Below are 22,164 nucleotides of genomic sequence, written 5' to 3'. Positions count from 1 at the left end.
ACCTAATTTTGCTCCCTTGATTCTTTTATCAACTCAACCATGTAACAACCTTCCTCGGCTGGGATTCCTAGAAACATCTAGACTCCTGAATTTTTCCTTGACCTCCTACCTCAACCAGCATCTGGGTCTTCTTGACACCACCTTCTTCTTTCATTCTCTGCACTAATACCTTTATGAACCTCACCTTTTCTCACTCGGATTCTTGCATTACTCTTTGGACTCCTTGTCTGCTACCCAGATAGTCTCCTCAGTGTCCATATAAGGAAGTCGGAGCCATCATTCCAAATCCAAACAGGCCTGGTCATTCCCCTCTCCAGAATCCATCAGAATTCTTCAGCTGCCCATCACAGCACTTCTGAGCCTGGCCCTGGCCTTCCTTACCTGCCCTGTTCTTCAGTGGTCCATCTTGGTGCTCACAAGGCTCACTTCTTTCTGAACAAACACTAACTGTTCAGTTCCTCAAGTTTCTTAAGCCTAGGAAGCCCTTACCTTCCCTGTTTCTCACCCAACTACTGAAATACACCCCCAGGCTGAAGAACCTTGAAGAAGCCTGCTTCTTGGCAGCTTCTTTCGAATCAAGGGTCCTCGGCACTCTCATAAGTGTTTTTGGATACTTCCCTTTGGGAGTTTATCAAAATCCTAATTCGCATTATAATTATGTAAGGAGACTATTCTCTCCCCTTCTTGGGGTGTCTTTTGTGGGGAAAAGAATGATACTTTATTCATTTTTATGGTTCCGCACTGCATGGTGGCTGAGTCTCCCATTCTATTGTCTGAGGCCAGTTGATGGAGTGGCTGATTCCCTGAACAGCCATCTTAACTGGCAGAGCCCAAAGATCCTCAACAAATGGCAGATTCTCAGATTCAAAGACCAATTCTCAAATGTCTAAATCTCATATAAGCTTGGTAAAAGTTAACACCATTTTGAAAGGCTGCATTTAATTCCATGATCCCCAAAATAATATATTACTTCTCTCTTCTCTAAAAATAAATACCATGGGACCGGGGGCTAATTCCTAGGAAACCATTCAAAGGAAGTGGCCAATTGATCTTTTCTAATCAGCTTTGTTCTTTGATGGGAAACAGCACAAGATTGTAAGCAACCGAGTTACCTTTGATTTCAGGGTAGTAGAGAAAAGGTTTGGGTTCACTAGTTTCCAAATCAGATTTCCTTCGAAGTTGGACAAACACGGAAGCTGGTTTTGTGATGTTGACATCTTTATACTTCGGAGTTTTGAAGACGATGGCGAACTGCAGGATACAAAGATCCAAATGTTGGGGTAGGCCTATATTTTTTTTCCAGCAATGCTACTCATTAAACATATTCTTTATGCCCAATGTTTAGACAGAGTATACTAAAAAATACAGCATCCTAGAGAAAGTTACAAACTCAGAATTCTATGCCCATACGTTGTGATTAAATTGCCACTGTGTGACTGAAATATAAGACTATGCTAATGTTTTGCACATCTTTATTTTCATTTGTCTAATATTTCAAATGTCTTCCAGTTGTAAATAACCATGTGGGTAAAATACATTGCATACTCCTCTTTCTCTTCTAAATCAGCCTTAAATGCTCCGAAATTATTTACAGCAACATCAGAAACCCTGGTTGTGGAAAGAGAGAGTGAGGAACGTGGTACTACAGTCAGCCTGCAGGTCAGCCGACGAGGAGAGGAAGCTACAAGGGAAACATGTATTTTCAAGTGAGCATGGCCAACGCTCTGACATCGAGGACATTCTGTAACACCTCGAAGTTAGCCTCCTCATTAATTTCTGGAAGTGTCATAACCGTTTGGCCTTTTTACAGCTTCTTGTTTGATTTTTTGACTATGCAATGTACTCCCAGGGATCAAGGCTTTGTAAAATATAGAAAGGTACGCAGTGGAATAGGCTGTGTCTGCAGACCCCTGCGTACGCCTCTCCAGACACTCGATCCAGGCAGTTACTACTCTGAGGCGGCCCCCAGAGGGAAACACGGTGATGTTATTCATTCTTTTTGTGTTCTTCCAGAGACTCCCTATGCGTATGCAAACACGAACAATCTGGTTTATATGCACTTGTTTTATATCTTTAAAAAGTTTTTAATGTTGTACTTTCGAGATTTTTCCATATTAGTTCATTGATTACTCATTCCCTTTAATAACTGCATATATTCCCTCACACAAATACACCATAATTCATTTAACTGAACACATATATTGATGGACATTTGGATTGTTTCCAATTCTGGGGGGTGAAAATAGTATTTCTCAATCACTCAGAGTGATTAAAATGTGAAACAGCATTTTCATCTCTTAGTCATATCCTCAGTTGTCACTGGGAACTCCTGATTTATCATGATGATACAGCCTCAAGTAGAAGACTCTTCCTTTCAACACTTTTCATTAGAATATCTCTTTAACAGGTCTTGCCGTAATTACTCTGGTAGAACACTGTAGCAAACGACTGCATCCCCTCAAAATTCACATGTTGAAGTCCTAACCCCTAGTGTGGCTATATTTGGAGAAAGGGCTTTTATGGAAGTCATGAAAGTAATTAGGTTAAATGAGGTCATGAGGGTAGGGTTGTGACTGGATAGAATTAGTGTTCTTATAGGAAGGGAAGAGACACCAGAGAGCTTCCTCTCCTCTCTCTGCCATGTGAGGACACAGCCAAAACGTGTCTGCAGGCCAGGAGGAGAGAGCTCTCACCAGGAACCAACCCTGTCAGGCCTGGATCTGGGACTTCTAGCCTCCAGAATTGTGATAAAATAAATTTATGTTGCTTAATACACCCAGCCGATGGTATTTTGTTATGGTAGTCTGAAGAGACTAATACCAATACTTAAAATATTTCCACTAAAGGACCCAAGGGCCGTTGCCTTAATGGGGACGTGACCAGACACCCAAATGAAATGTCTTGACAAGGTCTCAGAGCCAGTGGTCTAAGGCCTTGCTCATAATTCTATGGTTGATAACTTTTCTGAGAGACCTGCAAGAGTCTTAAGAAAATAGTACTCTTTTATGAAAGTTAAATAAGTATTTATGATTTTTCCTTTTTCATACATGGAGATTAAGTACTGAATTTCAACAGGACAGAAAATGTAAAATCATCATCACCACCATCATCATCCACTTACTTGTCTATGAACATCTGTGGGGGAAAAATCTCCAAATCCTTCCCAGATCCCACCATTTTCCTCTTCTTCATAAAATCGAATCTGGATGTCATCTGCAAACAGTCACATTCAGGTGTATAATTTCACAGAGTAATAATATTGATAAGCATGCTGAAAAAATGCAGCTTGTTTGAGATTCTACCTACTATGTACTTAAACTTTTTTTAAAAAGTAATTAATATGAAATAGACTTTTGAATCATTTAAAATTTTCACAAATTACTGAATTTTTTTTTATTAGTTAACACAGTAATGGACCCTGAGTTTCATTTACATTGAGAGAATACTAGATTTACCTATTCAATCTGATTTTTCTCTTAATCAGTCTTTGACCTTCCCAATTCTCCATCACTAACCCAATTCATTCCTGAGAAACATGAAGGATATTGAGGAATATCAGAATCCCAAAAGGTGGTTCAAACTCATATAGATCTATATAATAATATTTAACTTATATAAAGTATACTACATGGCAGGCACTACTTTAAGTGATTTATAGGTATACATGAACTGATTTCATCCTCACAATAACCGTGATGCAGGTATACTATTAATATCCTCATTTTGGGGGCGCCTGGGTGGCTCAGTCGTTAAGCGTCTGCCTTCGGCTCAGGTCATGATCTCAGGGTCCTGGGATCGAGTCCCGCATCGGGCTCCCTCCTCCTTGGGAGCCTGCTTCTCCCTCTGCCTCTCTCTCTCTGTCTCTAATGAATAAATAAATAAAATCTAAAAAAAATTTAAAAAAAAAAAAAAAATATCCTCATTTTGCAGAAGAGAAACTGGAGTCCAGAGAGGTTAAGTGACTTATCCAAGGCTGAATAGCTATTAAATGGAGAAGCCAGAATTTGAACACAGACTCCAGGCTCATAAACATTCTACTATGCTGCTTCCCTGTAATACCTTATTAGTCCATTCTGAGAAGCTGTTAAAAATATTATAGTAGTCAAGTCCCTTTGGATGAAATAAGAATGCCTAGATTTCACACTTGTGTCATGGATTCTACCTCTGCAGAAATATGACGATTTAACTCAGACTGGCATCTCCCTGGCTTCACTTCCCATTTTATAGGAAGGACTCTACTACTGACTTATGAAAACTAAGTTCATATTTCTATTTAAATAGAATTTTAGAAATACTAGGGTTGGATAAATCATCTCATTATCTCCTGGTCAATTCCTTTGCTTTCGGGTAGGACTAAACTGGACTTAGTTTTTCAGACTCTTTAAGCCAGGTACAAGACTTCTCTTAATAAGCCATTCCAATGTAATGATAATGATTAAGAATTGCATTTATAAGTACTCAGATTGTGTTTACTCATTGAATGCACACATATTACCTGAGTAGAATGGACTAAAAGAAGGCTGATACCAGGATATGCAGAGAAAGTGTAAATTTTTTTTGGATAAAGATAGATATACTTTTTTTTTTTTTGAAGATTTTATTTATTTATTTGACAGAGAGAGACATAGCGAGAGAGGGAACACAAGCAGGGGGAGTGGGAGAGGGAGAAGCAGGCTTCCCGCCGAGCAGGGAACCCGATGTGGGGCTTGATCCCAGAACCCTGGGACCATGACCTGAACCGAAGGCAGACACTTAACGACTGAGCCACCCAGGCACCCCAGATAAAGATAGATATACTTTTACCTTAAAATTGGATTGTATTTTTTTCTGACTTTTAAATCTCAGGCCATTTGCCTCAAATGAGAGTTTTCTTTTTTTAAAGCCATCATTCTTTCGTTTAAGAGCTATATTTAGTTATGCACTCTTTACTTTGAAAAATGCTCATCACTTTGTAGTGAGTAGATCTTTATTATACTATACTCTCTATCACTGTATTTTAAAAGTGAGTTGTTTGAGAAAATAGCACAATCTCCTTCAGCTTTTGCTAATTTATAAATCTTGTACCATTACTAATGAAAGGTAAATGTCAAGAAACTTTCCTAAAAGTGAAAATTACGAGAAATATGCTCTGAGAATTTCCCTATAGTCCTTATTCTCTTTTTCATAATTGACATCAGTGTCACATGAAAGTTCTGGAGAAGCTCTCTCAGTATTGCAATGAAGCCTTATAAGAGAAACTAAATTAACAATTTTACACTATATAAAACATTATTTACTCTGTGTGCATGGGCATACGTGTGTGTGCATGCATGTGTGTGTGCGTGCTCGGGTGTATGGAGCATGGGCTGTTACTCATTTATTTTAGTTTAACTAGTTCAGATACCAAAGTTTAAAGTACAGAAACACTGAAATGTCACTGATTACAATGATCACTATTTTTTTAAATTTCTCTTAACTTCTATTGAAAGTTTTAAAATGAATTAGCTGGGTTTAAAAAAAAACACAGACAAATTTGGAAGAGGTGAATGTGTAAATTTTCTAAAGGAGTTCTATGGCAGAAGAGGCATATTACTGGATTTACTGCTAAAAAGTGACTCACAGACACACTCAGAATTACATTTCACATTTTGAGATCAGAGCACGTATTTACCTTTCTGAACCTTGTCACAGAGAAGATAAATCTCTTCCCCTCCAGTTACGCATCCAGCTGTCCTGTCCATTCTTACAATTTTCAAGTTGGACGCATTGGGGGCTTCTGTCCACAGGAGAAAAACAACAAACATCATGCTTTATCCTCAGCTTCATAAGCCAATCTCTTATGGGGAACCCTGCCCCTAGCACACCTTAACCAAAGAAAGTTAAAATAGTTATCGTGGTGAGCACTAAGCAAGGTATAAAACTATCGAATCGATATGTTGTATGTGTGAAAGTAATATTAATACTGTATGTTAATTATACTTTAATTAAAAAAATAAGTAGATGCTTTCACTTATATTGCTTTAACAAGGATACAAATAAAAAAGCTTTCAGAAGTCCTCAGAAGTCCTCACTTCTTGAGCATGGATCATTCATTACTACCATTACACGAGGCAGAAAGGAACAGTATTTGTTTCTCCCACTAACACAGTAAGAAAGATTCATACAGAAAGAGAAAGAGCTTTTCTGATGTTTCAGGAAGTACCAAGCCAATGGATTTGTGGAATTTCATGTAGGTCAAGACCTTCAATTATTTCCATGATATTGATATACTGTTTACAAGAGTCTTAAAAATTTAGAAAAAGCACAATTTTCTTAAACTGCTTATAAATTCTTATTTTACAGAAAAGAAAAATGGAGAGGTTATAGTTCTTTTCCCCAGACTAAATTAGAATTCTGTGTGGTTAGGGGCAAAAGTTTCTTGTGGTAATAGCATAAAGCTTCCTTTTTTTTTTTTTCCCCCTCCCACAGCTGCATTTTAAGGTGATCTTTAGTATACAAGTCTACATCATTTTATAACGCTTTCACTTCCCTTCCAACTTGTTTAAATTAGAGAAATCAGTCAGTTGTATACTTGGGGCATGGAGTTTTCTACTTAGACCAAATCTATAAAGTTTCATTGAACCTAAGTACCACACTTGCACCCTTTGATTTGTTTAATAAATCGCATGCATACCATACAAGAAGTATGCAGAGTAAAGGCTCAAGACCATTGTAAAACTCTTTTAAAAAGTTCTAGGAACTACAGACTGAAATAGAATTTTGAAGTCACATACTGTCTAGACTACTCACTCAGTTAACTTGGAGTCCTTATCCTGATAAAAGCTAGAACATGCAAGAATGAAGACGGATAAGAATAACAGTTGTTTTTTTTATTCACACCTCTTTAGAGCCTCAACAGAAAATGCCGAGATGTTTTTCTAGGAGCACCGACAATATATCCTCATGGCATTAGTGATTCGTAAGTAATAAGAGATCTGCCACCCTCAAATGGCACATAAAAGTCTAGCATGCACTTCGGAGGAAGGAGAACTGTATTTGTTGCGCACCTCGTAACATTCACTTGTAATCTAGACATCACCGTTTCAAGCTGGATTTTAGTATTCCCATTTTGTAGATGATAAATGTGAGGCTCCAAGTGATTAAGTTACTGGCCCCGGGACTCTGAGCTAGTCAGTAACTGCCAGGGCTGGCTTAGAAGTCTGTACTTGCCACTACACCAAGCTGCCTCGTGGTAGAAGTCAAGGACTCACTGCTGTCATAGATGGCGTCCGACACCACGGGTTCCAGGCGCCTCGTGAAGCTGCCGGTGCTATCTGGAAGAAAAGCTGTAAACATGAGCCGCACCACGCTGAGGTCCATCTCCTTTGTCTGCTGAAGAGCTGCCTGGTGGATGATCTCCTTTTCCCGATCTAGGACCATAGAGCACAGCGCATTCATGCCCAGGGAAAGAGTGAAGCCAGAACACTTTAGGTAAGATGTTTTTATAAAGCCCAAAGAAAGAACGTGAACCGAAAACAGAAATCTGTTGTTTTTCTTTTGAAATTGTTTGTATTGCTAATACAATTTTAAAAACGGTCTCATTTATGTCATCCAAATTAAAGGCATCAGAAGAAGACCTGCATTTTCTCTGGATGATAGTGAAAACTGTCCTCCGGGTATCAAACTGCCTCTCTCCTTTCTTTTCTTCCCCTGACCTCTCCTGTTTCTCCCTACAGTTACAGTTAAAGGCACAAGAGATGTGAGGCCATGGAATGCAGTAAGGTGATTATGCATCCGTTGTACTGTGAAATGTGAAAATTAAGTCTTCCAAAGGCTCCCGGAGCTCAGGGACCGTGTTCACTTCACAGTGCCTAGCACAATGCCTGGCACATGGGAGGTATTCACAGAGTGCTTCTGGAGAAACTGAATGACTCGACTGCATTTGACTCCCTCCTTGTCTCTTGATGGACGCTGGGTCGCCTGAGTATTAGATCATGACAGGATGACCAGACTAATGGACAACGTGTGTAAGTGGCAATGGCACATGTGGTAGGACAGGGACTGGGGTTGAAAGAAAAAAATATAAGTAAAAGCAGGGAAACAAAAAATCATAGCATTTTTACGAGAAAGAATAGTTTATGATGTGTCTGAAGAGCCTGAAGAGATTCCTTCTAATAAGGTGAGCCAGGGGAGGTAAAACAGAGGGAACTAAAACAGAGGAACTAAGTGTTGGCTTATGCATTGGTTATGACAGGCTGTAAAGGGCAGGGTGCGGTGTTTTAGGTCAAGGAAGACACATACGAAGGTATGAATCTGCATATCTGTATGAATCTGTTCAGGGGGCAGTGATGGGGAGAGGGGCGTATGTGGTGGGACTGGAGATAAAGCTGGAAAGGTGGCTGGGGCCAGACTGACGGCTTTGTATACCAGGCCACGGAGGTACAGATTTTATCTAGAAAACAGCAGGATGCCATCAAAGGTTTCTGAGCAGGGAAAGTGTGCTGGCAGCTTGGGGTACAGTCTGGGAAAAGGAGAAACCTGGGGCAGACAGATGAGCACCTAGTCTACACACAGCAAAGGAGAGCCTGATCTCAAAGGATCAAGGCTGGGAGCATGACGCTCACCTGTGAGCTGCCGGTCTCCTCCGCCTTCCGCTTGCAAATAGGCAAGATCAGGATGCACCAAAAGTCCGGGATTGTAGCCCTTTGTACATGCCTCTGTCATTCGTGCTTCCAGTGTTTCAAATACTTTTTTCTTTGTCACATGAAGTATACCCAAGTTTGCAAAGCTGGAGAAAAAAACAATAACAGCAACAACCACCCCCAAAAGTTAGGCCGTCAATGACGAGAGTCTGGTTTTACTTTAGCAAAGTGGCTTTTCAGAAAATACACAAGCCCTCAATCGCTGGAGTCCACACTATAATCAAACACATTACTATGTCTGCAGTGAAACATATAAAGCAGACTCACCAAATGGAATAATAAAGACTATAAACCACTACACATCAGGTCAGATCGGGTTTTGCCACCAAATGAGTCTGTGGCAAACTTAGCAAAATCTTTTGGTTGTCAGGGTTTATTCAACTTTCAAATGATGATTCAGGGAGTGGGGTGTACACACACACATATATATGTCTTAGTAAGGAAGTTTTACCTAGACTCATTGTGAAGTATTTTCTAGGAGAATTGTTTAAAATTTTTTAAAATAATAAATAATATAATAAAATACTAACTTATCTAATTCTTTTAAAGAATAAGAGGAATATTACATTTGGAAGGATTTTTTTTTTCTTTTGGATCATCCTTGGGTTTCTGGAGGGGCTTTAAAGTCTACAGTGGAGTCCCATCTCCTTGTGGGTTATCTCTAAGGCTGGAATTACTTATTACCACTAGAATGCCGTCTAACGCTACATGTTTTCAGGATGGGGAACCTTTATCTTGTGAAGTCTACATACATTTTGGGCAAGATATGTTAATAACCTAAAGAAAACAAGTTAAGGGGTTTTAAAGAAAAGGCATAAATTACTCCAGCCATTCATTTTTTAAAGTACATGGAACAGTGCTCGTTTTGGCAGCATATATACTAAAATTGGAACGATACAAAGAAGATTAGCATGGCCCCTGTGCAAGGATGACACGCAAATTCGTGAAGCTTCCATATTTTTAAACCATAAGAGACTCTTAATCTCAGGAAACAAACTGAGGGCTGCTGGAGTGGAGGGGGTTGGGAGGGATGGGGTGACTGGGTGATGGACATTGGGGAGGGTATGTGCTATGGTGAGTGCCGTGAATTGTGTAAGACTGATGAATCACAGACCTGTACCCCTGAAACAAATAATACATTATATGTTAATTTAAAAAATTTAAAAAATAAAGTACATGAAACAAAAAAGTATACTCAATAAACATAATACAACAAACAAAAAAGTACTTTACCAAGGAGACCCATTCATTCAACAAATATTTGTTCAGCTCCTTATTAGTGCCAGGCAGTGTCCCAGGTGCTTTCGTCAGCACCCAGGAATCCCTCCCTTCATAGAATTTATATGCTAGTGTAACCAAAGAGAAGAAACAAAGAAGAGATGTTACAGTATAATTTAGAAGGTAATAAGTGTTACCAAGAAAAATAAGGTAGGAATGGAGAAAAGGAAAGGTAGTAGAAGACATGATGTTTTAAAATAGGGAGAGGCCAGAAAAAGCCTCAATGAAAAGATGACACTGAGCAAAGACTCAAAGAAAGTGAGGGAAAAGATGTGGATATATGGAAGAACAGTATTCAAAGCAGAAGGAATAGCAAGTGCCAAGACCCTGAGGTAGGACCATAACTCGTATTTTCAAAAGACAACAATGGCAAGAAGGCCAAAGTTACTGGAGGAAAATCAACAAGAGGTGAGTTGTAAGTGAAAAGTTCAGAGATAAGTGGGCACACAGATCTTTTAAAGCCCTGTAAGCTTTTGCAAAGACTTTTCTTTTGCTCTGGCTTTTACCCAGAAAGAAAGAAAAAAGATTAGTAATGGAAGACAAATATTATGAAAACTGGACTAGATGATACAAAGAATAAGATAGTGTGGGAAGACCAGATGAACCAGAAGAAGAAAATATAGGAGTGAAGGCAGAATGAGATGAGCACTCATACAGAGGCCCAGAGACACAATGAGAAACATGTCCAGATAGTGACAGAAAAAAGTAGGACAGGAAGTAGCATGATGTATAAATCTGTCAAATCACTATGTTGTGCACCTGAAACTAATGTAACATTGTGTGTCAATTATACTAAAAAAAAAAAAGTAGAATAGCTGAGACACACAGAGAAGAAAATAGACCAACAGAATATAAGCTCCTGATGGCAAAGATCTCCAGTGCTTAGAACACTGCTTGACATATGGTGTCTAATAAATGTCTGTTGAATAAATGAATGCATGAATTCATACAGCACGGAAAAATATGCAACATGACATAGTGATATGCATGGAAGCATAGGCAGTTTTTCAGAAACAACACCTTCATCTTTTGGCCTTTTAGGCTGTACTCCTATGTAGATCATCTGCAACTACCTGTGTATAGGTAGTGACAGTGACAAACACCTATGTAACATTTTACACTTTACCATATAGAAAGTGATTTTCATGTATATTATTTAACTAATCCCTATGAAAAGGGCATCATCCTTATGTGAATAATTTATTTACTCTGGTAATAAATGAAACAATACAGAAGCCAATCTTCTGTTTCAGATAATGATGGGAATAACAGGGACCGTATTGAACCTTTAGCCTTAAGTAACATAAAACACATGAAAAAAATCAGGCACCTGGGTGGCTCAGTTGGTTAGGCGACTGCCTTCGGCTCAGGTCATGATCCTGGAGTCCCGGGATCGAGTCCCGCATCGGGTTCCCTGCTCAGCAGGGAGTCTGCTTCTCCCTCTGACCCTCCCCCCTCTCATGCTCTATCTCATTCTCTCTCTCAAATAAATAAATAAAATCTTAAAAAAAAAAAAAAAACACATGAAAAAATGGTTTTCCAACACTGGACAACAGGCAGCACAGGATAGTGATCATTAAGAAAAACAACTAAGGTGAATCCTACAATAATGCTGAGTTAATGCCTAGAGTTTCCAGGCTGCAGCATAGGAAGGGAGACCTAAACAGGACCTGGTAATCTCCCTGAGTTTTGGAGACAGATAAAAATTTGAGGAGGCTAGGGGCGCCTGGGTGGCTCAGTTGGTTAGGCGACTGCCTTCGGCTCAGGTCATGATCCTGGAGTCCCAGGATCGAGTCCTGCATCGGGCTCCCTGCTCAGTGGGGAGTCTGCTTCTCCCTCTGATTCTCTTCCCTCTCCTGCTCTCTGTCTCTCATTCTCTCTCTCTCAAATAAATAAAATCTTTAAAAAAAAAAAAAAATTTGAGGAGGCTAAAGAGGCTAGAACTCACAGGCAGAGAACCAGAGAAGAAAGAACCACATACAGAGAGATATTCAGAGATGTACGGTGGCCCTGCCTTGAGTCTTCAGTTAAGTACCGGTCAGAGCATGTGTGTGAGGAAACAACCAGAGACTGGGGGAAAAAAACCAGCAGAAAGGAGCAGGCAAAACATTTCTTGGAGCAGAGTGGGGCTGGAATAGTTCAGTAAATCTTGTAATACATGAATCACAGGATGAATATTCAGAAAGTTATTGGCTTAGTAATGGTGTCAAATTAACCCTAGACTAAAGGTTGATCTGGTTTCCTAACAAAGCTTAAAAGTCAGTCCAGAAAGGATCAAACTGTTCGCAAATTTAATTTCATTCCAATGTTCAAAAATATTTAAAAGCATACCAAAAAAAAAAAAAAAAAGTCAGCATGCAACAACCTAAAATTCAAAACGTATACCAATCAATCGAAAGTTACCAGGCATGCAAAGACACAGGAAAATACAGCTTATAATGAGGATAACAATGAATCAATAGAAACAGATCCAGAAATGAGAGAGAACACAAAATTTGTAGATATGTACATTGAAATAGCTATTATAGATATATTCCATATGGTTAAGGAGGTAAAGAACTTTAATATGTTAAGGAGTACTTGCAAGATATAAAAGAGAGGTCAAACAAACCTACAGAGATGAAAACTGCAATGGCTGAAAACAAAAATACACTAGATGGAAATAAAAATGTGTTAGACACTATAGACTAAAGGATTAGTGTACTTGAGGACACAGTAACAGAACAATTCAGAATGAAACACAAGAAAAAGAACAAGTTTTAAAAATAACAGATCACCAGTGAGCTATGGGACAATTTCGAACAGCCAAATATACAGATAATTGGTGTTTCAGAAGAAGAGGAAAAAGAGGAGTGGATGGAAAAAATATTTTGAAAAAATAATGGCAGACACGTTTTAAAATTTAATTAAAGACTCTAAACCCAAAGATCTAAAAATCTTAATGAACCCCAAAGCACAAAAAAAAATGAAGGAAACTATGCTAAAGCCCATAATAAAATTGCTTCAAACTAGCGAAGAGAAATGAAAATTAATGAAAAGAAAATCTGAAAAGCTGATAGAGAAAAAAATGACACACTACGTGAAGAGGAACAAAGTATTAAAATGATGGCAGACCTCTTGCTGGAAACAAGGCAAGCCAAAAGACCCTGGGGCAGCATATTTGAAGAATGTGAAAGAACATTGTCAGCCTGGAATTCTATACTCTTCAAAAACATCTTTCTGAAACAGAGACAAAATAAAGAGTTTGAAGATGTATGACAACTGAAGAATTTATCAGCAGCAGACCAGCAGTAGAAGAAAAAGGAAAGGAAGGGCTTCAGGCAGAAGAAAATGCTACCAGACAGAAATCTTGACCTATGAAACAGAATGAAGAGCACTGCAAATGTTAAGTAGGTGGTTAAATATAAATACTTTTTTCTTTATTTAAAATTTCTTTTAAAAGATAATTGAGCATGCAGCCATTCTGGAAAACAGTATGGAGTTTCCTCAAAAAGTTAAAAATAGAATTACTCTACAACCCAGCAGCTGCACTACTAGGTACTTATCCAAAGGATAAAAAAATAGTGATTCGAAGGGACACATGCACCCTGATGTATAGCAGCAATGTCCACAATAGCCAAACTATGGAAAGAGCCCAGTTGTCCATCGACAGATGAATGGATAAAGAAGACATGGTATATATATACAATGGAACATTACTCAGCCATCAAAAAAATGAAATCTTACCATTTGCAACAATGTGGATGGAACTAGAGGGTATTATGCGAAGCGAAATAAGTCAAAGAAAGACAAATACCATATGATTTCTTTCATATGTGGAACTTAAGAAACAAAACAGATGAACACAGGGGAAAGGGAAGGAAAAATAAAATAAGATGAAAATTGAGAGGGAAGCAAACCATAAGAGATGCTGAACTATAGAGAACAAACTGAGGGTTGTTGGAGGTGAGGTGGGTGGAGGATGGGTTGTTGGGTGACGGGTATTAAGGAGGGTACTTGATGTAATGAGCACTGGGTGTTATATGCAACCAATGACTCCCTAAATTCTACTTACGAAACCAATTAAAAAAAAGATAATTGAGCATTTAAAGCAAAAATTAAAAAAATAGTATATTGTGGAACTTATCACATCTGTAGATGTAAAATAGAGTACACAATAGTACATAGGCTGAGAAAGGAGAAATGGAAGTACTGTTCATATACTATGTATGAAAAGGTACAATGTTACTTAAAGGTAGACTATGATAAGTTAAAGATAGTATAGGAAGCTGTAAAACAACTTCTAAAAACTGTAAAGAGGTATAAACCACAAAGGAGATAAAATAATAGCAAATAATTAATCTAAAAGAAGACAGAGGAAAGATGGTAGAGTGAAACCAAACCCTATCAGTGATCAGATTAAATAGAGATTATTTAAAGACCTCAATTAAGAGGCAGGGAGTGTCAAATCGAACAAAAAAAGTAAGACCCAACTATATGCAGTGGATCTTTACTCTGAATATAAAGACACAAATAGGTTAAAACTAAGAGGATGGGCAAAAAAAATCAATGCTAACATTAATCAGCAGAAAGCTGAGGGGTGCCTGGGTGGCTCAGTTGGTTAAGTGTCTGCCTTTGGCTCAGGTCATGATCCCAGAGATGAGCTCCCGGCTCAACGGGCAGTCTGCTTCTCCCTCTGCCCGCCCCTTCCCTGGCCCGCACCCCCCGCTTGTGCCTTCTCTCTCCTGCATAAATAAATAAAATCTTAAAAAAAAAAAAAAGGTGAAATAGCTATATATTAGTATCAGTCAAGGTAGATTTTTTTCTTTTTTAAAGATTTTATTCATTTGACAGAGAGAGAGCAAGAGAGGGAATACAAGCAGGGGGAGTGGGAGAGGAAGAAGCAGGCTTCTTGCTGAGCAGGGAGCCCGATGCGGGGCTCAGACCCAGGACCCTGGGACCATGACCTGAGCCAAAGGCAGACGCTTAACGACTGAGCCACCCAGGTGCCCCTAGTCAAGGTAGATTTTTGAGCAAAAAAGTATTACCAGGAATAAAAGAGGGTCATCTCATAACCATAAAAGGATCAATTCATTAAGCAGACATAAGAATCCTAAATGTTTATGTATCTAATAAAAGAGCTTCACAATACAAGAAACAAAACCTTATAAACTGGAAGAAGAAATAGATATATCTATAAATATCATCAGAGATTTCAACACCTCTCTCTCAATAACTGATAGAACAAGTAGGGAAAAAGTCAGTAAGGATACAGAAGCCTTGAACAACACTATCAAACAACTTGACTAAAACTTGACATTTATAGAACATGCATTCAACTTGATTAGACTAATCATTCTTTTTAAGTGCACAAGGAACATTTGCCAAGCACACCATATTCTGATCTGTCAAACAAGTCTCAATAAATTTAAGAGGATTGAAATCCTACCAAGCATTCTCTTAACAGAATGTAACTCGATCAGGTATCAACAAATGAAAGCTATCTGGGCAGAGGTATATTTAAATCAAGATGTAATAATTAATTGCCAAAGCTGGGTGATGGGTACAGTAACGGCTCATTGTGGTTTCTTCTACTTTTGTGTATGTTAGAAAATTTCTAGAAGAAAATGTAAAAGAAAACAAGAGCAGGCATTGCTAATACCACGCGCAACTGAAAAAACTGAGGATCATAAATGTTAATACATGGGAATGCAAGATGGTACGGCCACTTTGAAAAACAATTTGGCAGTCTCTTATCAAAACAAATGGGCCCTTAGGATCCATCCCTACAATTCCACTCTTCAGTATTTACCTAAGACCAAAAGAAACGAAAGCTTATGTTCACACAAAAAGTGGTTCTGTCATCAAAAACGGGAAATAAACTAAACGTTCTTCAACAACTGGACTGACAAACTATCATATACATCAGTGCAATGCAATACTACTTTGTAATGAGAAGCAATAAGCTGCCAATACACAACAAGCTGGAGGAATCGCAAATGCATTATGCTAAGTGAATGAAGCCAGACTCAGAAAGGCTACGTATTACATGATTCCATTTCTAGGTCATTCTGGAAAAGGCAAAACTATAGGGATAGAAAACAGATCAGGAGTTGCCAGGGCCTGGAGTGGGAGGTAGAGTTGACTCCAAAGGGGCACACAGGATTTTGGGGGGGCAATGGAACTATTCTATACCTTGACTGGGGTTCTTATTCCAGTATTTGTCGAGATTCATAGAACTGTACACTTTAAAGGGTAAATATTACAGTATTTAAATTATACTTTGCTTCAGTAAAACCTGACACAAATGGCTATCACAGCTATTAATAGGACTGGGACTACAATCTTGTGTCTTACTCAAAATGCCATATTCTATACAGTAGTTGGCAAAGTGTAGTCTCTAGACCAGCAGCATTAGTGATTCCTGAGAACTTATTAAAATGCGAATTTTGAAACTGTATCCCAAACCTATTCAATCAGAAACTCTGAGGGTGGGGCTCAGTAATTTGTATTTCAGCAAATCCTCTAGGAGATGCCAATGCACCTAAAGTTTGAGAACCACCGCTCTATGCTAGGCAAGACCAATGAGATCAGAATCTCTGAGAGGAGGGCCTGGCTCAGTATTTTCATAAAGTGATCAAAGGTGACTTTAATTAGCAGTCAGGTTTGCAATCCTCTACACTGTGCCAGATGTTTCCATCATCATCTTCATCATCCAGGGATTACTGCTGCCCTCTGGGTAGGTTCATTAGTTTGGGATTTTAAAAGGGCCCCTCTCTCTGGCCTTTCTTCCTCTCAGGACACAAACATTGACTTTTATAGCTTGCGCAAGGTTCAAAAGCACACTGACTCACAATCTACACCCTAATGTGGAAGTTGGACACTTCCAATCTCAGTCCATACTTTGTTCATTTTCTCCAACCAGCATCTTTTCTGTGTATTCAGGTTAACATTATAAAACTACCAATAATCAATTGTTTTTAAACCTACAAAAACACCAATTTAATACAGTTTGCACTAGCTCATTGAGGGAGGCCTTGTTTCTCTTTTGTATTTATATATCCACTACTAGTGCTTACCAATTGGTACATGCCATAAATATTAGTTAAAAAAAAAGATAAAAAAACTTCAGATCTCTCTAAATCAGGGCTGCCAGGAAACAGAGGGTGTGGTGATTATTGGTGAGGAAGGTGGCTTAAAGCAAAGTCAAGTAACAGATAGTTTCCATTGAAAATTTCAGAGAACTAAAATGTTGTTGAAACAAACCGTTGATATTCAAGGTCAAAAATAAAATACCAAACTAAAATTATTTTTATGAGGACAGGCACTAAAAGCTAACTAAATAAATGAGTAAGAAATAAAATGTAAAAAATTAAAGCTAAATAAAAAAATTTTTAAAGGCAAAATCCCCCAAATGTAAGCACTCAAACCTACAGTTGTGACTCAAGTTATCTAAAACATGAATATTTTAATCTAGATAACAAAATATCTTTGAAAATAGAAACTAAATTTTATTGAGAACCCCAAAGAAAAGTATTTCTTTGGCTTTGATAACTTATTTTTTTTAATTTGCTTTTAGTTTTTAAATTTTAATTCCAGTATAGTTAGCATATAGTGATTCAACACTTCCATACATTACTCAGTGCTCATCAAGATAAGTGTACTCTTAATCCCCTTCATCTATTTCACCCTCCCCCCAACCTTCCCTCTGGCTTTGATAATTTAAAAGTTATTTATCTCCCCTGAGTTATTCTTTATATATTCTTTTTGATATGTTGGATTGGTGCCCTGCTCATGAATATATACTCTTAGCCTAAGCTGTATTATTGAAGACAGGTTATCTTGGTTCCATTTCTAGTATTGACAAGTCTAAGGAATAACTCTGGCTATCTTCCTAAAATTCTCTAGGTGCTATTCTTACCTACAAGTTAGAACCAAATAATAGTAATCGATGACATTCCATAAATACATATGTTGCAAGTCAGCTCATGTTGTTTCATAATATTAGCTAATGTTAGCTCAGTCTGGAATTTTTGAGAGGTAAAGGGCCTGGAGATAAACTCTGTAGCCCAACACTCATATTTTATAAGGGAAGGATTTAAAGCGCTCAAGAAGTCATACAAATTGCCCCTAACCCTACTGCTGAGAGTGACAGAAAAGAAAAGAGAATTCTGGTTTCCAGACTACTAGCATATTCTCTCTACTAAAATGCAACAGGTTCTGACATTGGAAACTTAAATAAATAAATGAGACAAATCATGAAGGAATTGCTGTATTTTAGAAAACACTGTAAGCAAAAGTTTCTCAACTAAAAATCAATTATAAAGGGAGTACCAGTGTTTCACAGAACACTCTAAATAAGAAAGTCTACTGAGACTGTTGTAACTCTTACGTGGCATCCTCTTGACTAAATTTCTTTTAGGGATTACAAAAATCCCACAGCGTTATGATGAGACATCTTGATGATCAAACTTAGGAGTGAAGATGCTCAAAATGTTTGTTGAATGAATGAGTTCTCCCAATGACAGAACCCCACTGCAAGAGAGTAAAGGATTTTCTTCCCTTCCTTAGAAACAGGGAACTTACTTCTATTGCCGCTGTAGGTTTCAAACCAAATAACCATTAGTTCCTTCTAAAATCCTAGAAGATTATAAGCCAAGCCACAGAAACACCAAATTATAGACAACATACTGGCCGTTTTATAATAACAAATATTATTAGCTAAGAACTTCATTTATAATTTCCTCTAAAGGATATGATTATCACACAGATTAAACAGGACCAACACTTCAAACTGACAGCACCCTACTCGGATAAATCCGCAGAAACACTAAGTGATCAATTAGTCTGAAACTCTGACAATTACCCTGCATTTCAAAGCTCTCACAGGTCAGCCGGGAACTGTAAGAGTATTCCAAAACAGACGATGAACCAACTGTGATATTCAACAGGAAACAGGCCAGCCTTTCAAGAGAATGTTGAAACAAGTTCATATAAAGCACAACTGAATTTTTCAAATCAATTTAAGCCTCCTCCTCCAATCTAGAGTCTTTTTTTTCTAACATCAAAAGAATCAGATTTTCGTGACTTAAAAGAAAGCTCTCTCTCTAGGTTTTTCACACTTGAATATTTTCACAGTCAAACAAAGAAATACCTAGGAACATGAAAGCTCAACCTCCCCAATAACAACCAACTTAAAACTTGATTGGAATTCAAAGCCTGAAATGCTTAATTACGGTTGATTTAAACAATTCCTTTCTTTTGAGTGAATAGTCCAGATTAACTGGGATTTTATCATTAACTGTTTAAACCAGTATTAGGAAACCCTAGAAGGATATTCTTAAGAATTAAACAAAATTAATTTAAAGTTTCTTACTCCTTTTGGGCTGAATTTATTTTACAATCTTTCATTCATTTAAAATTGCTTGTTCTGTCTGTCTGACTAACTCTTAAATGAGTATGTCCCTTTGTATTTACATTTCAAGTCTAATGAATGCCAAAACAAATTTGCATTCCTACGCTTTTTCTCTGTGTACACTTTCTAAATAGCAGAGAACTGAAACAATATTTATCTTTTACATGCTCAAAATGTTCACCCTATAAATCCAGACTCAACAGTTCATTAAAAGAATCATCAAGAGTATAAAACCTATAAGGTGTTTATTTCTGCCATAGTTCGGTTTCTTCTAATTTGTCCTTATTTTATTTCCAGAAGGAAGATACAGCTAAAAGTGGCACAAATGCCTCATAGCGTAAGTGACCATATAAATTATCATCCAAACTGGGCCACTTCTGAGACTGAAAGGGGGTGCTATAAATAATTAGGCCAGAACCACCATGCAAACTCAAGAAAACCCAGACATGTGGGTTTCTTTTTCCTTGGGAGTCCAAGTGAGAGCTCACAGTTTCATCTTAAGGACCTCTGAGTCTTGGGAAGGTTCCTAATGAAAAGGACATATTCAGTCAAAGTCCCCAGGTGCCATGTTGCATCTGCTCCTGCCTCCCACAGTATCAGACACCCTCACTTACCCGACCACCATGTCCTTGGGTCCAGCAGTTACAGTGCAGATCCCATCCTCACAGTGTTTTCCCACCAGGCTGTGTGCATGCAGGTGGATGTTTTTCCCATTTGTGACCAACTGAACAATAACCTTTGCAGGTCCCACATAGTTGCAGATCTATGTAAGAAGCACATTTAAAAAGTTAGTACATCTGACTATACCGCAACATGGAAAAATGTTTATGACAAACCAGTAAGTGTAAAAAGTATGATACAAAATTGGGCATACCTGTACATATATGAGCACAGTTCCATTTTTTAATAAAAAAAATGTGATGAACAAATGACGGGATGGAAATAAAGTAAAATGCTAATGTTGGTTGTTTTGGGTATGGAGGATATACTCCAGGAAGCAGGCCACTTAAAATGTTGCACGTATTGTTCAAGTTGGAACAGCACTTCGTAGAGGATGCTGTGTAGCCATGAAGCATCCCCCTTCCTATGAGCCGAGAACACGTTTCCATCTGTACCCTCATCACAACTTTCAGTCATGAATGAATGCTGGGTAAAAGATCCATGGGAAGGGAAGTGGGGTTGATGGATTGATGGAAATCGAGGGAAGGAGGGAGGGAAGCAGAAGCAGTGTAACCCCAAGTCTCTGCCATGAGATTAGGCAGGAGACAGACTCTTGCCAGGGACCTGGCTCTGAAGGTTGGCCATGGATATCCAAGCCTATGGACTTGGCCTGTGGTGATGGTCTGGACACTGCAGCCTTCGTCGGCACTCTCCGCTATGAGCTCTGATAACTGAGCTACATAAGTCCAGGTCATAGTAAGTTTCTTCAATTCAAATAAGTGCACTCCCTACCTGCCAATCCTTAGATCTGACACCTATTTAGCTCTTGTTTTATAAAACCAGATTTTTCTATTTAAGGTCATTTATCTTTTTAACTGTCATACCTTTAAAATGATGACAGGAGCCATAAAAAGGAAGTAGCACGGAGAAAATGGCATTTTAAAGCAAAGACAGCTTGGGCACCCTTTCTCCTCTAGTTGGTCCTCCAGCCCCCTCTAGTAGACCACAGATTCCTCCCTTGAGAAAGCCCCAGTACTAAAATCATACTAACAGAATGGACCAACGGCCTTATTTTTACTTTCCCGAATCCTGTAAGTCAGAATACTGTGATAAATTCAGCCTAACTATTGAAAATGCACTATATTTCCTTAAAGGGTAACCAGCCATCCTGGTTTGCCTGGGACTGAGGGGGTTTCCAGGGCTTTCAGGGCTAACACTGGGAAGAGCCGGTCATCCTATTTCCTTAGCTCATCTTGTCTCTTTTTGAAGAAGTGACTGACCTATATCCAGGATCTCCCAACTATACAATCATCAGAAATATTTTATTCTGTACAAGCAGCCCATAGCTTGGAAGGAAAAGAAAGGAGACTGAAATCCCATCTAGCAACGAATCCTTGATGGAAGTCTTTCCAACATTAACTTGAGGAAGAATCTACACTTGCCAATAAAATTTCTTGGAAAAACACAGAATCCCCTTCAACCAGTCTACTTCTACTATAAATATCATCAAATGGATTCATATTCCATTGAAGCAGGGTTTTGTTAGCATTTTTTCAATATGGATTTTTTCCCAATGCAATCTCTCACTGCAAGAGTTGAGGAGAAGTTGATCAGAGCTGGGATTGTCTGGCAGAGGGTTTTGGGGAGAGAAGTTTCCCGCCCTGAGCAAAGGACAGAATCCTTTCTAATCAACAGTATAGCTCCCCTGGAAACACTAGGGCCTCTTTGCCTGAACTTTGGCCCAGAGCTGCTGCCAAACCTTCCCAAGGAGAAGGCCTTTCCTACGAAGTGGCCTCCTGTCCTTGCAGAGCAAGCTCATGACAAAGAATGCTGAGGATTAAATTTGGATTTGACTGCCACCTCCAAGCACAAATAATTTATAGAACAGGTATAGCACTTAAAAAAGCCTTCTGGGCATAAAGATAATTATGAACTTAGTGTTTTCCCTTTTAAAACAGGCAGAAGAAAGCCTCTGCCCTTCAGGGCAGGACAGGGAATGAAAAGTTCTGGGTTTGCTCCAAACTTGGTTGTTGTGCCTGCAATAGTCCCTGGATTGCCAATGCCGGTCCTGGGCCTTGGTGTCAGCATGTGAAATCAGCCTTTGTTATGATGACATATTCTACAGGGACTTCTTTAGCAGTAAATGAACAGTGAAAAGCACTCAATAGACCA

At 38.5% G+C, this 22,164-nt stretch overlaps 1 protein-coding gene and 1 non-coding gene across 4 annotated transcripts in view; one reads left to right on the top strand and one right to left on the bottom strand.

Annotated features, from left to right (window-relative positions):
• The window catches only part of NFKB1 (nuclear factor kappa B subunit 1), a 114,627-nt gene that overhangs the window by 29,209 nt on the left and 63,254 nt on the right, over nucleotides 1-22,164 (bottom strand). For 2 of the 3 annotated variants that reach the window (XM_035030175.1, XM_035030176.1), the window contains exons 6-11: nucleotides 19,947-20,095; nucleotides 8,583-8,746; nucleotides 7,230-7,388; nucleotides 5,651-5,755; nucleotides 3,122-3,213; nucleotides 1,113-1,251 (exon numbers count right to left, since the gene is read on the bottom strand). In XM_035030175.1, the coding sequence (XP_034886066.1) occupies nucleotides 1,113-1,251; nucleotides 3,122-3,213; nucleotides 5,651-5,755; nucleotides 7,230-7,388; nucleotides 8,583-8,746; nucleotides 19,947-20,095 (808 nt within the window). The remainder of the gene's footprint in view (nucleotides 1-1,112; nucleotides 1,252-3,121; nucleotides 3,214-5,650; nucleotides 5,756-7,229; nucleotides 7,389-8,582; nucleotides 8,747-19,946; nucleotides 20,096-22,164) is intronic. The other variant, XM_035030177.1, reaches the window with a different exon arrangement.
• Nucleotides 9,517-9,623, top strand: LOC118027146. Its single transcript, XR_004683773.1, has one exon. It is a non-coding gene; the product is annotated as a U6 spliceosomal RNA (small nuclear RNA).

The sequence above is a fragment of the Mirounga leonina genome, unplaced genomic scaffold (genome assembly GCF_011800145.1).
Source record: "Mirounga leonina isolate KUSES-001 unplaced genomic scaffold, KU_Mleo_1.0 Mir_357, whole genome shotgun sequence".
In the NCBI taxonomy this organism is placed as follows: domain Eukaryota; kingdom Metazoa; phylum Chordata; class Mammalia; order Carnivora; family Phocidae; genus Mirounga; species Mirounga leonina.
The sequence above is the reverse complement of the archived record's forward strand: the minus strand, read 5'-3'. Positions and strand labels throughout refer to the sequence as shown.